The sequence below is a fragment of the Hippocampus comes genome, unplaced genomic scaffold (genome assembly GCF_001891065.2).
Source record: "Hippocampus comes isolate QL1 unplaced genomic scaffold, H_comes_QL1_v1.1 scaffold85, whole genome shotgun sequence".
Lineage (NCBI taxonomy): Eukaryota > Metazoa > Chordata > Actinopteri > Syngnathiformes > Syngnathidae > Hippocampus > Hippocampus comes.
In genome coordinates, this window is record NW_017805540.1 from 2,485,945 (window position 1) to 2,504,671 (window position 18,727).

At 44.0% G+C, this 18,727-nt stretch overlaps 2 protein-coding genes across 5 annotated transcripts in view; both read left to right on the forward strand.

The window, feature by feature from the left end:
* The window catches only part of LOC109521236 (phosphatase and actin regulator 1-like), a 44,006-nt gene extending 41,209 nt beyond the window's left edge, over positions 1-2,797 (forward strand). For all 4 annotated transcript variants that reach the window (XM_019878943.1, XM_019878945.1, XM_019878944.1 and 1 more), the window contains exons 11-12: positions 713-789; positions 989-2,797. In XM_019878943.1, coding sequence (XP_019734502.1) covers positions 713-789; positions 989-1,004 — 93 coding nt within the window. In that variant the 3' untranslated portion in view covers positions 1,005-2,797. The remainder of the gene's footprint in view (positions 1-712; positions 790-988) is intronic.
* Positions 2,798-3,509: 712 nt separating this feature from the next.
* Positions 3,510-18,727, forward strand: part of phlpp1 (PH domain and leucine rich repeat protein phosphatase 1) — a 53,677-nt gene continuing 38,459 nt past the window's right edge. Inside the window, exon 1 of the mRNA XM_019878951.1 lies at positions 3,510-5,815. Coding sequence (XP_019734510.1) covers positions 4,297-5,815 — 1,519 coding nt within the window. The 5' untranslated portion in view covers positions 3,510-4,296. The remainder of the gene's footprint in view (positions 5,816-18,727) is intronic.

An 18,727-nucleotide genomic window follows, 5' to 3' on the forward strand; every position in this document is an offset into this window, starting at 1 on the left:
AAAGTAAAGTAAAATAATGCTCTAAGTCATACAAAGTATTTTGCCTAAAAAGTGTGTGTGTGTGTGTGTGTGTGTGTGTGTGTGTGTGTGTGTGTGTGTATACACAGTCAATGTTATGTAATAATGTTCACTAATTGAATTGAATTGAATCACCATCAAGCGTATTACGTGTGATTTCAAATCCACACGCAAAAACCATATAGTAATGTCACTCACTCACATTTTCCAGAAATGACGCTGAATAAATCTGATAAATAGTCTATTTGCATTACAGTGCCCCCTGCTTGAATATTTCGTGCACTGCGGTCTTGGAGAAAAAAAAACTGCTTTTTCTTAGCCTTTTATGCAACTTGCTAAGAATAAATAGTTTAGACATATTTATGCATGCTTCTCTGTTCATAACATCTGTGTATAATGTGAAGGGGTTTGCCACCATTTTTGTTCTGAATATTATTAATGGCATCAATCAACTACTCCGGTTGGCTTTACATAAGTGCCAAATTTCACCTCTGATTTTGAGATTGAAAATATGAAATAAATTGTGATTCCATATCTGTGACCTAAAATGTGCAGTGTGCAAAATCCAACCTGACTGTCTGGCGTGCTTTTATCTTCCAGTTTCTCTTTCAATGTGCTTACTCGACATTTGCAAGAAAACAAGGAAAGCTTTGCCGCCGGGTATTCATTCTCCATTATTGTTTTTCTTATGCAGGCAGCTATTCGAAAAGAGCTCAACGACTTCAAGAGCACTGAGATGGAAGTCCATGAGTCGAGTCGTCATTTAACCAGGTAAAGTGACTCCTCTCTGTAGTCAAGTAACTAAATGCCTCATCAAATAACCACCCGGTATTTATCATCAGTTAAGTAACTGGCTGCAGTACTTGAGCACACGTTGGATTTATATGCAGCGTGCATTGGTCAGAGATGCAAAGCAAAGCCCCAGCGTGATGAAATGTGTTGAAATCTTTTTTTTTTCTTTCTTTCTCAGGTTTCACCGACCATAGTAGACCATTGCTGTGTCAAGCAGTACTGCAGGGGTAGAACCTTAAGTGCTGGACAGTCAAACGGTGCCCATTTTTGTCAATAAGGCCATGTCTTTTTAAATGTCTTTTTTTCCCCCCCTCCTTCAAGGCCACAGACAAAACTGCGTCAGTACTTACCCCCGCCAGTTAGCCCACCCGCTGTAGTAGCACATCAGTTCAGTCACCCCCCCCCCCCCAAGGCCGCCCTTTGTTCCATTTTGTGGAATTAGCTGAGTGAATCGTCTCTATGCTGAGCTCTCAGGCAGGCGCTCAGTTGTGTGTTTGCCGGCTTCAGACGGTGACAGAACATTACAGTCACCGGCAGACTTGTCACAATGCTTCTTCTTGATGATGATGTCGTCCCCCACGGAGCTCCGAAGGGAGCAACTATGTAAGAGGATGCACCGTCGCTGGAGGGGGGGAGATTTATCCATCTTTTATAGCATTGGCGGGGAGGAGTGTCATGTCACAGTGTGCAATATCTGATTTAGTTCCAAGGCTGTTGGGCCCTCTAGAGTTCAATCCGCGGTTCTGTTCTTCCCATGTATTGTCCTGTACTGTACCGACAATGTTGTCATCCAAGTCGCTGACTGTGAATCCCGGGAGGAAACTCTCCCCAAATGTACATTTTTGTTTATATTGAAGAAGTCACAAAACCAATTTCCTTCACTCAAGTCAGAATTGTGTACATTTTATGTAAAAAAAAAAAAAAATGCATCTGACAGATGTGCGTATGTTTTATATTTCTTTTTTTATATTTTTGGGGGGTGGAGGGGCGGGGTTGAGGCCTAAATGTACATGCACCTGCTCTTTCGATGGAAGTATTTTGGAATTAATACCAAGGGCAAAACTCATTGTAGTGTTTTTCTTTTTTTTTTTAAATATCAGTATTTATCCCTCATAACCTGCATTTTATTGTACACTTTCTTTTTACAAGCAATAGTCTTTGCTCATAAAGGGTTGAACATCACGCCACCCTTACATTTTTGTGCTCTATACAGTTTATGCATTAGTATTAAATGAAGTGGACTACATCAGGATGAAGTTTCCTGCTGTCAACGCCGCTGAGCCAATTGGATATCTGCCTCATTCCAAATTGAACATTGTGACAATTCTGGACAAGTGGATTTTAATGGACTGATTTTGAACTTGCTCGAAATCTCCACAACTCAAGTCATTTGCATTGTCACTCATAAACTTTACAGACACTTAAGGTTGTCTTTTCTTCTGTATTACATTTCATTAAGATGTGAATTGTGTGTCAGGTGCGGGAAATATAGTACTGTACGTCTTCTCCCTTGGAGAATGATTTCAAGCTGTGTCGTTTGCATGGGTGTTGTATTCATTTGGGGCACAGTTCGGTTTACATTGTAAAAGAGTTTCACCCGGTCAGCTAGCCTCACTGGTGTTGTAAATGCGGGCATTTTTACCCCCATGATTTTTTTAACGTTTTTTTTTTTTTTTTTAAATAATTAATTCAACACAATAGGAATGATTTCAACACTCAACTTGATTGTCCACATGACAATCAAGGAAACACAAGCTGCCAAGATGTGCATGAGGATTTCCATTTTGACAAATTTGAAGGGGAAAAAAAAGAAAAAAGGGAAAATGAACTCAGCAATAACACTTTGGCTCGCCTGTGGAAATTTGGAACAGCTTTTCGAATAGATTTCCAAGTGTTTTTTTTTTTTTTAACCCCGCCCACACTTTTGGAATACCGAATGCCATGTAAAGGATACATAATGCCAATTAAAATCCCATTTCTGAATGCATTTCCGCAGTGTGCGATTTTTCCATTACAGTGATAACAAATTCTGCCATAGCCTTCTATTTTAAGTGAGGTACAAATATACAACAATGGTGCCAAATTTGAGCAGATTTATGACTGATTCTTGGATGTCTGAAAGATTATCCTGTAATGTGGTGTGTGGTGTAGACAAGCATTCACACTAACATTTGCACTGATGGACATTCTACAGCACAAATGTTTTTTGGCCTACCAAAGCAAACGGAAGTACTGTACTTGTTTGATAAATAGAAATATTTTCATTTTTGTAAAAAACTTTTTAACAGATATTCCAAGTATTCTTTTTTTCTCCAACTCCCTACGTAGCATTAGCTGAATAGTTGTTTACCAAAACATTTGTTTGCCACAATTTTCCATGTCTTCTTAAAATGTGTTGCTAAAATATTTACAAAGGTGTTGCAATAGTAGGGGTCCATGTGAGTATGCGCTATACACTGTCTTGCCTTATAGTACTAATAAACGACATTGCCTGCAACACACCACACAGCTATTCAAAACGAATCAGTCAGATAAAAAAAAACCTATCATTTCACAAACCTCATAAATCCTCTGTTATTCTTATTCGTACAACATTTCCTGCTATTTGCAGCACACCCTCCTCGCCTATGGGGTCGCCGTGGCCCGCAGATCGGAATTTAAGTTGGCTTTTTAGTCCTCTAGAGGGCGGGAAATCCCATCAAATTGACACAAGCCGGTGATGTGAAATGGCGTCCCGATCGAAACTTATTCGCTTCGACACTTTACATAAATGCTGCCAAGCTTTCATTCATAAACCTCTGCGGATTTTACAACTTTATCAGCGGATACCACAATAGGGCCGTCGTCTCTTCAACGTCACTGATGTTCAACAGATAACAGTCGTAGAGTATGTACGTAGCTACAGGGGGCTAAGCCAAACCAACGGTTGACATCAACCGATGCTTTTTCCGCTAGCAGCCGCACGTGACCTAAAGCTGAGCTCATGGGAGATGTAGTTTTCAAGACTTTCCTCCCAATCCGGCCACAAAGGGAACACGAGCCGGTGTAATACAAATACCACATTGCACCGCGTTGTTGTTGTGTAGCGACGCCATCTTGACTCCTCCTCATGAATATAAATCAGGAGGTATTTGCGTAGGAGGTCGGCCGACGTTCATTGCATATTCGAGCAGTGTATTTTCGTCCAAGCGGGTCGCGCAGTCACGTCTCCGCCCTGAAATGTCCCTACGCGAGCCCTGCCTCCTCTTTCTCATCGACTTTAATCGGTAAAATGTTCCCTCGGAGCGACGGAGGAGACAGCGACAGGAGAAAACAAAAAGGCGGGGAGTGAATGACTCCTAACGGAACAAGTGACCGACGCCGCCCGTTTGGTGTGTATTCACCACGGTGGGAACGTACTCTGGCTTTTAAATGCAGAAGCGGTCGACGGAACCAAGTGCGCACCGTCATTTAGTCTGAGGCGGGGGTGATTTCTTACTGGCGGCAATGGAGACCGAGCAGGCTGCATCTGAGGATGGAAACAAGTTAACGAAGAAGCCCAGTGGAGTGTCCAGCGGCTGGCGGACTCCAGCGGACGGCGGCGGCGGGCATCTGTCTCCTTCCTCCATAGACGCAAAGAACGGCAATGGTGTTCCCCACGCGAGCCGAATTGCGGCGTTGAACGGCCGAGGCTTATCCGGTAACTCCGGCTCCCTGCTGCTCAGACGCAGGCGATTGAAGCGGAACCTCAGCGCCGCTCCGGCGGCGTCCGGCACCACCGCTGCCTCCTCCTCCTCCTCGGCTGTCACGGCCGCCTGCAAAATGAGTTCGGCCCAGTCCTCTGCGTCTCTGCACACCCGGAGTCTGGATCGCAAGACCCTGCTCAAGCACCGGCAGAACATGCAGCTGCAGCCCACCGACCGCGAGTGGGTGAGAGCCGACCTCCACCGAGGCTCCATCCACATCTACGACAGACTGACGTCCTCGTCTCCCAGGCCGGTCCTCTGCACCGTAGACACCACGGCCGGGGAGGTCGCAATACGCCTCAGCAAACTCTGCGGCAAGTCCAGCTCTGTCATGCGCGTTATTAGCAAAGACAATCCTAAGATGGACCAAAACGGCAACTGCAGTGCCAAGTACGAGTATAACTACAATCTGTGCAAGGTCACTGAAGACCCCGTTATCAAATATGATCACTTGTCTGGCCTGGAAACATCAGATTTAGGACGTCACCCCGGTGACAATTTGAGACTGCTGCTTATGACCAATGCAGATGAGAGGCAACAGGATGGAAAACTTTTCAGCCCTGAGTCAGCGTCCCAACACAACATAACATGCTCTCTTTCAGACTTGAACTTAAACTCGAACATGGATACGCCTAATGATGATGACTCAGAGCACAGGAATGGCACTGACAGCTACGGACTCAATTCTGGCTCTGATGTGGAGAGCAGCGCTTTTGACGACCTGAGCTCTGGGGCCCGGCTCAGCGAGCACAGGGATTCCCTCAGCGACGACATGATTCTCGGCACGGATGCGTCTATCCTGAGCCCATCGTTTGACAGCGCCACAGAGGGCCACGATGTGTACGGCAGCTCTTCAGATGAGCTCGAGCTGGACTGCCCTGCATCCAGCTCCAGCCTGGATCCCATCTCCAACGGTGTCAGCTACAAGCAGTGCAGCAATGTCTGTCTCAACGATGTGGCCAACGGCCTGCCCACGAGCAGCAGTGCTGGCTCCTTGTCCAGAGATAGCTCCACAGGTAACACACCTGACATCCAGGACCCAGACTGCAATGCTGGCAAATCAGTGCTGACCCCTGGCCACAGCGGAGGCTCCTCAGAGGAATCCAGCCCTACGCTGTATGTTCAGCTGCACGGCGAAGCAGTCAGGAGGCTTAGCCCAGATGAGAGGCCCCTGCAGATCCAGAATGACTTTCTCTTTAAGCTTGGATTTAAGGACCCTTGGAGAGTTCAAGAGGAAGGGCTTAACACAGAAATGGGCTCCCTGCTTCGTTTCTACGCAGGTATGTTATTTTTCATTTGTTGAATGTTGTTGCAGCAGTGCTGCGTTGTGTGAGCCTCGAGGATGCTGGCGTGTTCCCCCTGTGCTTGTGTGAGCCTCAAGGATGTTGGCGTATTTCCCCTGTGCTCATTGACAGACTAGAGGTAGAGGCAATACATACGTACAGTGTGTGTGTGTGTGTGTGTGTGTGTGTGTGTGTGTGTGTGTGTGTGTGTGTTACCGTGAAATTACCGTTATACGGGCATTCCTTGCCAATTAATTGGTGATAACTGTCATAAGTCCCCTCCATCACTATTGGCACTCCTTGTTAGGATGTGTTAAAACCCTTAAAATAAATGAACCTTTCATTTTTGAAACATACTCTTTACACCGAAAAGTGTAGAGATGGTTCAACAGACACAAAATCAAGCTCCTCCCATTGCCATCTCAGTCCCCAGACCTCAACCTAGTTGAATACCTGTGGAGGTGGCGAAAGAGGAGCGTGTAGAGGAAAGGAGCCAGGTCGCTGGATGATATACAGAGGATGAGCAAAGCAAAATGGTCACAATTGCGCACTGTTTTTTTGGCAAAAGACGTTAGTATTGAGTGTTCACGTCAGGGGTGCTAATAATTCAAGTCAAGTACAAGATGTATGTGCAACATACAGCACAGATGAAATTTCTTCCCTCTCAACCAGACAAGAAAACAAGAGGAGCCGCTGCGGGTGCCCGCGCCGCCATCAAAAGAACAGTCCACATAAAATGACAAAATAATACAACACAACACGTAAGACACAGACAGTCGTACAATCTTAACCACTTTTCCTGCATACACTTTGTTGTATGAAACAGTTACAGATGAAAGAGGAGCGAATCAAAGTGTCCTTTTCACGAATGGATCAAAGACGTAATTCTGAAAATGTGCACACGTCTCCTACAAGCTAGGTTTGAAAGCAACAAGAAGCTGTAGCGTCCAGTAACGAAAAAGAGATTAGCTCTCATCTCCTGTCCCATGTAAATCCGCTTCAATTCCAAGCCGCAAATAATGATTATTAATATTATTAAATATATAAATAATAATTGTGGCAGACATGATTTGATGACAAAGAATATTTTCTGAATGTGGGATTTTTTCCACACTGAATAAATGTACTTAAATTAAAGGTTGGATTTTCCTCTTGAAAATTTTGCTCTGATATTATTTCGAAAAATTTTTTGAATTCATTAGAAGACGAAGGACACATCTTGACCAAGGTGCCAATGATTATGAAGGGCACTGTGTATGCTGCAATGAACAAACAAATGTCCTGTCTGCCAAGGGTCTGTCAGGCACATGGCGACCGGGCAACCGGGTCACTGTTAATGTACTGTTTTCGCCCTGTTCTCTCAGTACTACCATGTTCCCAAAACATGCATGTGAAGTTCATCGACAAGTTTAAATTGTACATTGGTGTGAATGTGAATTTTGTGTCTGGATGTACCCTGCCGCTCACAGGAAACAAGTCCAGGGTGTATTGCGGGACTTGACCAAAAGTCAATTGAGATTGTTTCAGCCGAGATCAGATGCATTCACAGGCCTCGTGCGGCTCACGGTTCATAGGTTCCCAAGCCCACAAGCTGAACTGCGGTATCCTAATAGTCCTAGCACTTGTGACCGGTGGTTGCAAGCGCCCATTGACGTACCAACAGAATATTTTGATCCAGGTTTGCAGTTGAACTAGGAGCAAATTGTGCCTCTCTGAAATATCTGTGTCTTCATTGTTGTTTGTGTTGTTTCTTCCGGGCCTCGGGCGCCTTTGTCAGACCACAGCCGCACACTGCGCTCCCATGGACATGCATGACATCACCACAAAGCCGCCGCCGCAACAACTTATGGCGCTCCGACACAGGGGCCCTGTTACAGCTTTCACCCCATGATCAACCCCCCCATGAAAAGGTTCAATGCCTTTGTGGTTGGATGGAGAGTAGGGCTGGGAGCAGCATGACCGGGGGTTGGTGGGGGGGTGGGGGGGGGGGTCTAAAACTCCCTCTGTGGACTCTGTGGTCATTGAGATGCTCCACAGAGCCTTTCCCACTGGCCTGCAGCAGCGCATCTGTCACAGTAACTAACTTCCTGCCAAGCCGGGTTAACGTGCTGTCGCATAGCTCGAGAAGCCTTCCCAGTGCCACTGTGTCCAGTCACTGATGGCGCTTTGGGATGTGAAAGTGGGGTGGTGAGTGAATGTTTTACATGATGGGGACTACTCAAGTGATCCAACGCTCTCCAGCTTCCTTTCTTGGGCCAAAGGTCATCAAATGTGACATTGGCAATGGCCACATGCAGTCCCGCTCTCACGCTCATGAACACACACACATGACCCATCACTTGACGTGTCATGCTTGTTAATAACCGACATGCCATTAAGCGCTGTGAGATTTCCTTCATTGTGCCCCCACCGTTGTATCGTCGTGGGTTTCAGTGCAGGCACATAAGCCCCCCACGACTCCCTCGGTCTCGTGACAGCAAAGATCTCCAGGGATTTCCTACCAGCTACACTTGAGGGTGAACTACTCAGTTTGCTCCGCATCCAATGTCATGGCAGCCGTCTGTCGATTCAGACCCAATTTAGTAGCTTTACTGTTTGGTTCAAGGACATACATTATGCATTGCGTTCTCAATTTCAAACATTTCCTAGGTGTTTTAATATTATGCCTGTCACATGCCTGTCACATGCTGTTGTTCAAATACCCCAAAGGTAAATGACAGGTACAGTGCTATTGACAGTCCGTAGCTGACGCAGTTATCTATCGCCATCAGGCAAACACACACACGAGATTGTGAGATTGATTGTGACATGGCCCCACTTGGTGGGAACTTGGTGGAGTCGACTTTGAGTGTTGGTAGTGTTTAATGGCAGATTGTGTTCATGTACAGTGATCCCCATGTCGACGAGGTGCAATGGCAGAAACAGTCTTCAAATAAAATGGAAAAAAAAAAACCCGTGCATTTCTGAGCGGGACGCCTCCACGTCCCATGTGAGACGGCTTAACTCCGGTCACCTGAGTATTCACTTAAGCAACCCCTCCCTCCTCTCCACTCAGCACCAAGGCGACGGCACTCCGCACACGAGGCCTTAATGCTCATTCAGCCAAGCACAAAGGGACACCAAATAGCACTTTGATACGTGCGCGGGCGGGTGTCATTGCCCCCGTGACATCTGCCGTGCACTTTCGCATGTTGCTATGTTGAAAGCATGTGCGGAATGTACACCGGCTTCTTGAGAATGTCAAGCACGTTTATTGTGGAGGGAGTGGGGTTTTTTTGGGGTGGGGTGGGGGGTGGGGGGCTTCATGCCATTCTTACACATGTTGAGCTGGCTTTGACTGGTCAATCAGGCCAGATAGCGGAGACAGTGAACGTCAGCTGACTTTCTGGCTGACTCTCAGGCGCAGCTGGCGCAACTGTAGACCTCGGCCACACTAAAGGGCTCCTTGTCTGCACAGACCTTTGATACCGGAAGTCCAGTATGTATTGTATTATTGCTATGTGGCTCAATAAAAGCACTGTGCCTTTTTTTTTAATTTTATTTATTTATTTTTTTTTACAAGCTGGATCTGACCACGCCTAATGCATTTATGTAGCAAAATTGGACACATTGGCCACAGCATAGGGCAAACTGACCTTCAGCGAGGCGTGACAGGTCAAGCTTTGCTGTATGACCAGACGAAGGAGCTCACTTTTGCTCTGGTAAAACACAAATGCAAACATGTGCATGTACAGAGGGCCGCCCCGGATCAAAGAGCCACTGTCCTCTTTGGCAGGCTGACAAGTGATCCGCTCAGAGCGGCCCACACAGGAGCCTCTTGTAGTGCCTCGCCTACTGCTTTATTAGTACTGAAGCGCAGGGGACACAAACGAACGGCCAGATGAATATTCTTACATCCAAACTTTGTGTTTGTTTCTGCTCAAGAACGTAATGTAGTTTCAAAAGAGCCACTTTTGTTTGTTTTGGTTGATTGGGTGTGAACACAGAAATCAAACTCACATCCGGTGTGGACCAAACCAATTGTTGTGTGTTCTTGGTACTGTTCCAAACAAATTAATCCCAATTATGTTTACATGAGAAAGCGATCACAGCATGATTGACTCTAAATGAAAGTCCTCTCAAGAACTTGGGCTGCTTTCACACTAGCACCCTTAAGTCTATTTAAATTGAACTAAAGGCCATTTGGCACCTGATGCCATGTGTGATTTGGACCCAACCAACTAGCGTGTGATCTTGGTATGGTTCCAAACAATCTTGTCCCAGTTCATGAACGGTGAGAAAGTAATCGGAGCTCGATCCAGATTGGTACTCAAAGTACTTTTCATTCTGAAATTCACACTCATTAGTCCATTTTAATGAACTTAAGTTCATTTACCACCCTTAGTGTGATTTGTGCCATCAGGTGTAAACACAGAAATCAACCTCGGGTCACGTGCAGACCAAACCAACTGGTGTATGGTCTCGGTTCTGTTCCAAGCATACTTGACGGCAATTATGGTGAGAAAGTGATTCAGCGTCAGTCTACTCAAACTGGCACAAAATCAGTGTGCTTCTATGGAAGAATTTGGGCCTCCTCAATCCAACACCATTTAGTCAAGTGGTTTATTGTCTCGGTACTGTTCCAGACAGACTGAAGTTGGCCCCTTTCAGTTATTGTAACAAAGCAATCCTAAGTTTGACCATTTTCATCACAGCACGTTTTAGATTTTTTTTAATTGACTGAAGTTCACATACCGTCTTTGTGTAGTCCACCTGTTGGTCAAGTGTGAACGTAGAATTTGAAGTCTGTTGTAGACCTAAACCTACTTATTCCTTGTCTTGGGATGGTTGCAAATGAACTGACATGTTTTGGTTGCGATGAGACAACAATCCAACCAAAATGAATCAATTCATTTTGACTCTAAAAAGCACAATAGATGCATGTAGTTTATTAGGGCTGGGCATTAGACCAGATTTCCTTGGTCAACTTCGGAAAAAATCTGTCATCGGTTCAATATTTTCATTATTTTTATTTTTATTTTCCAAGAAATGTGAGAAACATTTTTGAAATTTGCTGAACCCTTGTTTCGATGCCAGTGTCCGAATGAGACAAATAGGATGATAAAGTGTGTCTGTCAAGTGAATTCCATCCTCCAATTGATTGACAATCAGTTAAATGATTTTTAGACATTAATGCTCTCTCTGAGTGCCAACTGCTCAAAATGTGTTCACTTATGGTGCCAAAGTGACGATTAACAAATTATGGCAGGTTTGACCCCAATTGGCATAATGTTTTCCCAAGTAGAGCTAGTAAAAAAATTGAAACTGGCAAATGACTGAACCAATCATCGGTTTAGCATGCATGAGCTTAGCATGACACCATACACGTTCAAGCCGCACGTGTTTTCACTGTCCCGTGGAGGATAATTGGCTTGCGGCTCGGCTATTTATGTGCCTGCTAGGAGCAACACAGGATAATTTTCGCTCACTACTACTCACTCGCTCACTTCCTGTTTACATTCTTGCAATTCGTAAGAGAGGAGGTGTAACATCAGGTGGTTTGTTGTGATGCTTTTGGGCAACATTTTTTGAGTCAAGCATTAGCGTTTTACATTAGGAAAATGGCACAGCACACCACAAAACAAAAATGACACCAAAAGTATGAACATTAAAATAATATACGTTTCTTGTTCCAATTTGCACAAAGGTGATATGCCAGCAAGTTATGTTTTCATCTGAATAGCGTACAGGTCAGTGTCACATAGTAATGAGTTTGAAGACGGTCGATCTTTTACTCAGCAAAGTAATGAAGCCGACTGTCCACTGCCTGGATGGCCCTCTTCCAAAAGCACTGTGTGTGTGTGTGTGTGTGTGTGTGTGTGCGTGTGTGTGCGTGTGCGTGTGTGTGTGTGTGCGTGTGCGCGCGTGCGTGTGCTTGCAAAGGAAATAGCATAGTGATCCCGAATGCACATTGGCACCAAGTTTCCCAAGAGGCCAAGGACCTTGAGTTCTTTACCAAGCCAACGCAGCACGCTAAATTATTTAGATTCATTACCCTACCCAGCTTTGCAAACACTCTCATCTGGGGCACGCCAGCACTTTGCTGCATTTTGCACCCTGCTCACCCCATTAAGCTGGAATTGTTAGCTCTTAAATTGTACACTCTTGTAAATCTAATGCTTTGTTCATTTATTTTTTTTTTTATACGACCAAAATGAATGACCAAAGGTGAAAACGTAGCAGAGAAATTACAATTAATTCTGTCAAACCACACCACATTGGTTTTTTAGCTTCTTGTGTGAAGTCTGTGAAAGTTCTCTAAGATGCTTTCCGGGTAATTCCCGTGTTGTTTTACTTATGAGGTATGAGGAAAAAGTCAAGGTGACACTAATAAAATGCAGCGCTATCTGATCAGACCTAACTGATAATGACTACTTTGTTTTTTCCTGAATATTAGTGCCATTTGAAATGATATCCTTTTTATTGCACCGTGATCTGGTATTATCCAAACATATTTCAACAGCAGCCGTATTGCAGTGTTGCTGTGATGCGCATTTGCAAATAATAAGTTTGGGCTTTATTGCCTCGCGCAGCCTGTGGTTGCATTTGTCCACACGTAATGAATGCACGTAATAGGTTTCCTTAAGACGTTCGGCGTAATTAAAATTCAAATGAACACAAAATCAATATGGCCAAATGGCAACATGGAGATATAATACCGCGCCGTGGTAATTGGAAAGCACGCAAAGCTTTTCACCCGCTGCTGTCTCACTCATATTAATTAAGTTGCGAGTCGGCTACTTGATGTCTCTATTCCTCGTAGCATAGTGATCCCGAATGCACATTGGCACCAAGTTTCCCAAGAGGCCAAGGACCTTGAGTTCTTTACCAAGCCAACGCAGCACGCTAAATTATTTAGATTCATTACCCTACCCAGCTTTGCAAACACTCTCATCTGGGGCACGCCAGCACTTTGCTGCATTTTGCACCCTGCTCACCCCATTAAGCTGGAATTGTTAGCTCTTAAATTGTACACTCTTGTAAATCTAATGCTTTGTTCATTTATTTTTTTTTTTATACGACCAAAATGAATGACCAAAGGTGAAAACGTAGCAGAGAAATTACAATTAATTCTGTCAAACCACACCACATTGGTTTTTTAGCTTCTTGTGTGAAGTCTGTGAAAGTTCTCTAAGATGCTTTCCGGGTAATTCCCGTGTTGTTTTACTTATGAGGTATGAGGAAAAAGTCAAGGTGACACTAATAAAATGCAGCGCTATCTGATCAGACCTAACTGATAATGACTACTTTGTTTTTTCCTGAATATTAGTGCCATTTGAAATGATATCCTTTTTATTGCACCGTGATCTGGTATTATCCAAACATATTTCAACAGCAGCCGTATTGCAGTGTTGCTGTGATGCGCATTTGCAAATAATAAGTTTGGGCTTTATTGCCTCGCGCAGCCTGTGGTTGCATTTGTCCACACGTAATGAATGCACGTAATAGGTCTCCTTAAGACGTTCGGCGTAATTAAAATTCAAATGAACACAAAATCAATATGGCCAAATGGCAACATGGAGATATAATACCGCGCCGTGGTAATTGGAAAGCACGCAAAGCTTTTCACCCGCTGCTGTCTCACTCATATTAATTAAGTTGCGAGTCGGCTACTTGATGTCTCTATTCCTCGTAGGCTGGAGACATGTTCAAAAGACAACGGCGGTTCAATTACTCTAAAAGCTCAACTACGTCCTTCCGTTCTTACCTTGGGCCTTTTCTGCGGAGGCGGGCTGCTGACCTGATGAAGGACTCTGCAGGGTTTAAAGGCTTAATGAAGATCCCGGCTTTCTCCAGCCCACCTCGTTGGTCGCTGCTAAAACAGAGAGAGAATCACTCACTTTGTCATCTCTTTCCTTGTGTCTCTTTAACTTGTGCAGATTGGGCTCGCGATTGCATCTCCATATCCAGCCTGAAGGAGAAGACTGCATTGTTTGGTCTTTTTATGAATACCTACCCTCATGGAAGGATCCCCTCATGATTAAAAAGTAATTTCCCATCGGAAACAATGGATATAGAAACATTTGGCTCCACAATAAATATTACAGCACATATTTGTATAAACTCACCTCATAACTTTCAAATAGAAAGTGGATTTTACTACAATCAACCCAAACGAAGAGGGCTAGATAACTGTACAGTGGGGTCCTTGGTTTCCAATGGCAATGTTGACGTAATCCGAATTAGAAATCAGATTTGTGATTTGTCAGTAACGTCGAGTAACGCACTTGCAAAGATATAACTAGCATAAAAAAACACATTGAAACCATAACTATCAAGCAGTGAAATGGAAAACGGCCAGTATGGTGGTCATTGATTGTGCCCTTTTCAGGTCTTTTCACACCGCAAATCCAATTAAATGAATTTTGTTCATGTTCGAATTATTTTTTGAAATACCATTTTACTTATGGGGTTTCGTGCTAAATCGGCAGCATCATGTCATGCTGACATCCGTGTCCTCACCAGACATCTAATGGTCTTTCTAATCGGCCCACTGCTGAGTCCTTATGTAATTATGTGATCAGATTTCACACGTTCCAGAGCTCAAACTCAATATGCTCGCGTCCCTCTGCACTTATTTACGTTTTTCATATTAAAGTGTGTGCGGGCAGAACAGTGGAATAGTGGTAAAGCACTTATGCCTTGTAGCTTGGAGCTGCAGGGTTTAGCTCCCAGCTGCAGGCTTACGTGGATTTCTGTGTGCGTTGACCGTGCTTGCAAAGGGTTTTTCTTCCAATGACATGCATAGGTTCATTGAAGGTGCAAAATCAGCGATTCTTTACGTGTGGTAGGCATATTTACTATTCAAGTCCTTTACCATACATTCCCATCCAATTTATAAGAACTCATAGACGAACAACCTTTCGTGCTCACACGCACACCTAGGGAAAATTTAGTCTTCCATGAACCTGTCGTGTATGTTGTTGTAAAGTGGGAGGAAACCGGAGTACCCGGAGAAAACCCACACAGGCACGGGCAGAACATGCAAACTCCACACAGGAAGGCCGGAACCGAACCCTGCACCTCTGCACTGTGAGGCCGACGTGCTGACCAATCGACCACTGGGCCGCCCTTCAGTCATAATATTAAATAGAACTCTTTTCTGTTGAATATAGATTGTTTTCTTGGCTGAAATCCTCCCACCGCCACTTCCTCCCTCGCACTCCCATTCTCAATTTCTCCCATGATCGATTTCCCCCCCTCCCTCGATGCTCGCTTTTGCTCCTTAGATCTCCTCCTCGCGCACACCATCTGACAGTTTGCATTTGTCTCGCCGTATCTCTCTATTGCATCTTGCTCTTCAGCCAAACAATCACTGGCCACCTGAAGAAAAAAAAATGATCAAAGATATGAGCTGCTGGTCCTGCCTCCCACGGTCGTTCTTAGTACAGTAAAAGTTTTCCATATAAGGAATTGCAGATTGCAAATTGACTACAGAAAAGCTCTCAAAGACTGTAATTAGAAGTATGGGAAAACAATGTAGAGTATTTAGCCCGAATTTAAAAGTGTTTACACTTGAGGCTGAGTTCACCTCTGTTGGTAGTTTATGCCATTTGCGAGTAGCATTAACAGCTCAATGCTGATGCACCTTGTTTGCCGTGAACTCCGTGCTCAACTAATTGGCCCGAGTCTTCCGACTGTAAAACCGTAATAGTTTTATATTATTATTACTATTGCAGGACGCAAATCGAGAAGCGGCTGCTTGCGGTGAGTGTTTTGACGCATGGTCGAGTCTCACAAGTTACGACAAGGAGAAGAAGTTTCAGCTGTGATGTACGAAGGCACAGCATTTTATGTAAGCTAACAATGAGCCTCGCTTCTTTCATTTCTTCTTCTACTCTCAATCTTTCTTCCTTCTATCTGGATGCCTTGTGACACCGGGCTGCCTCTCACAGCTTCTTTGTACGATGACATGGGTCTGATTTGGGGAGGAGAGTTGCAATTGTGGGTGGAGATATGGAAGAGAGATGCAGGGGTCTTTTTTTTCCCATCCTCTGCCAGCTGTCTGCCATATAATAGTAGATGGCTCCACTTGTGAAATTCATGAAAAGTGTACCCTTTCTGCCGGGGTCACAGAATATCTTACATTGTCCCTGAGCTGAGCACCGGCTTCCCGCCTAGGCTGCATGCAAGAAGTGGGGGTGAGGATTAGGGGTATGTCGGGGGTGGGGCGGTGGAGGGAGGGGGGGCTCGCTTGCCGCCGCTGCTTTGATCAGCTGCTACACAGCCTAATACCACGCAACATCTGCAGCGCTCGCCATCAAAGGGGGGGAACAAAATTACAATTAGGCAAGACAAGTGCATCAGTACTTCTGCTGCTATAATGCCATTCCACTTCAATATATTTTCCAACCGCAGGAATGTAACTCAATGTAAAAATAAAATAATCAATAGATTCTATCACTGCAGAAACACAAGCCCAAATCGATGCTTAGCAACGAAAGGTTGTCAAAAGGGAATTCACCAAATTCTCCTCGAATTTTTTTTTTGTCTTGTCTGCACATAGCGAGATAAGTTTTTTAAAGGTAGTGTTTGCCATGTATCTCTGGACTCTGCCCTGACACAAGATGGGAAGGGCGAGGGGGTGGTGGTGGTGGTGGTGGGAGAAGTTTGTTGGTCTCAAATCACCTAGTTCAAAGGTCATCTCCTTCAAAGAATGCTGAAATACTGGAATGACACTTCCTCATTGGCCAGCGTGTGAACGGAAACACGACAGGATGAAGCAAGGAGGGACTTGGATGGACATGCTTGCTATTTTAGTGCCATTGAGGTTTCTGATACTGATTATAAAATTTGAAAAGGTAATTCTCACGAGGATGATTTGGACGCGGGTCATAAAATGTTAGCACTATTTTGCCTTAGTTCATAAAAATGCAGCGTCATGCCTGCAGTGACACACTCCCCAAAAATTGCTGACATTACTGTTTTAAAATGCTATATTTTAATGCCACAGGAGTCACGGATAAGCCTGTCTGTCTTATAAATAATCTCAAATTCGATTTTTTTTTTATTTTTTTTTTAGTTATATGACACTTTAGCCGTAGTAACTCATCTGCAGAGATTTTTACAAGCCCTTTCTTATAAAAAGGCTTGAATGTGTAACAGGTTTATGCCGTCATTATGCAGAAAGCATGTATGTGCAAACTTCATTTTATTATTTTATCAGAATTTTTTTTTGTCATTATTATGTTAAAAAAAAATAGAGCAGTACTTTGTTGTTAAGATTCACCTTTATAGGTACCACACCGAATGTAGTGGTATTGTCGGACCTCTTCAATTGTACCCTCTTTACGTTTTAATAGTCACATTTCAAAGTCCCGATTTCACATAATTTTCCTAATTTTCCATTTGCTGACTTTGCATCCAACGAACACCTTTATAACATAAACTTCATTATAACCACTAGATATTTCCCACAAAATAGTGAAAGCTGTCGCCGCGACCTCGGTTCTGAAGAAAATATACAGTGCGGGATTCCCCTCCGTTGCTTAGCAACGCTATTGATCGGCTCGTACTTCCTCAGGCACGGCGCGGTCCTGTGCTCATAGTCTGATAAACAGAAGCATATCTCGCTGTCCGTGAAGGCTGAAATTGTCTCTCACTTAAAAAAGGGAGTCTCCCAGATGAAGCTCAGCCGAAACTACGAATTGGCAATGTCAACAATTTCGACAACCATCCGTAATGGCAACAAAATCATGGCAGAGTTCGAGGCCAACAGATTGAAAGATGATCGTAAACGGCTTTGGGGCGCGGCACATGCGGAACTGGAGAAGGCACTTTTTCATTTGCTGACTGAATGTTTTCACAGATGAAATGGGAACGCCACAGCTGTTTGTTTCATGTCTCATAAAATCATTTTTTCTTCATGCTGTATACACGTATCTGTAATTGACATGTTTATACTGTATTAGATGTTCACGTTTTTACATCTATAAATGTTCATACTGTATTATACATCATAGTTGGCAGCCATTGAATTGGAAATGGTTACAACGAACTACCGTTATAATGTACAGATTTGTTACGTCCCTTGAGGTACGTTGCAACGAGGTTCCACTGTATTGATGTCATAGTAAAGGTCATAAAAAAACACCCCACACAGTTTTTCATTTCCCGAGGAGAAAAAGGAGATGTCTCTTTGAGGTCTGGATGACACGATATATCCATTTACAGTTTATGGTGGAACTCTCGGGATTATTGTGTTTAGCTTCTCCAAGACATTACAGAGGGTCCTCATTTCACGAAAGAGTTCAATTCCAGCGGTCGCGACATGACCTGAGTTTGTATGCAAGTCGCAACTTGCAGAACTCTGTCACGAACCTACGGTAATGCAGCGGTAAATTCGTCACTCTTGTTAATGTGTATGAATAACACTGCGAAGCCGCACATATAAATCAGTCAAATGAAATTCTGAGCTTGCTTTCTTGCCACATGTCAATATATTCTTATTCGGCATGCAAACGACGGCATCATTTTGCCTTCATAAACCGCTACTTTGGTGCCCTCTCAAGTAGGGAAGTTCTTTCAATGGCCTTTGTCTCATTCATTTCAATGATGAAGTAGTTTGCTGTGGAAGGAAATGGCTCCTTCACACGCTATTGACAGTGACAATCAGCCTCTTGCTCAAGGTTATTTCCATGATTGAAAGCGCAGTGTGAACCAGCAATCAGAACACTTCAACAACAGCTGACCGGTGGGACTAAAACCCACCGCATTTTGAATGACCAATCGACTGACTGTCCCGCGGTTGCCGGCCGCGTGCATCTTAAGAATCCCTATTGACGCTCATTTACCACCGTACATACTATTTTTTTTTTGATTGCTTAATACTGTCGATGTATTTTTCATGCAGATGCTGTATTTACCTTT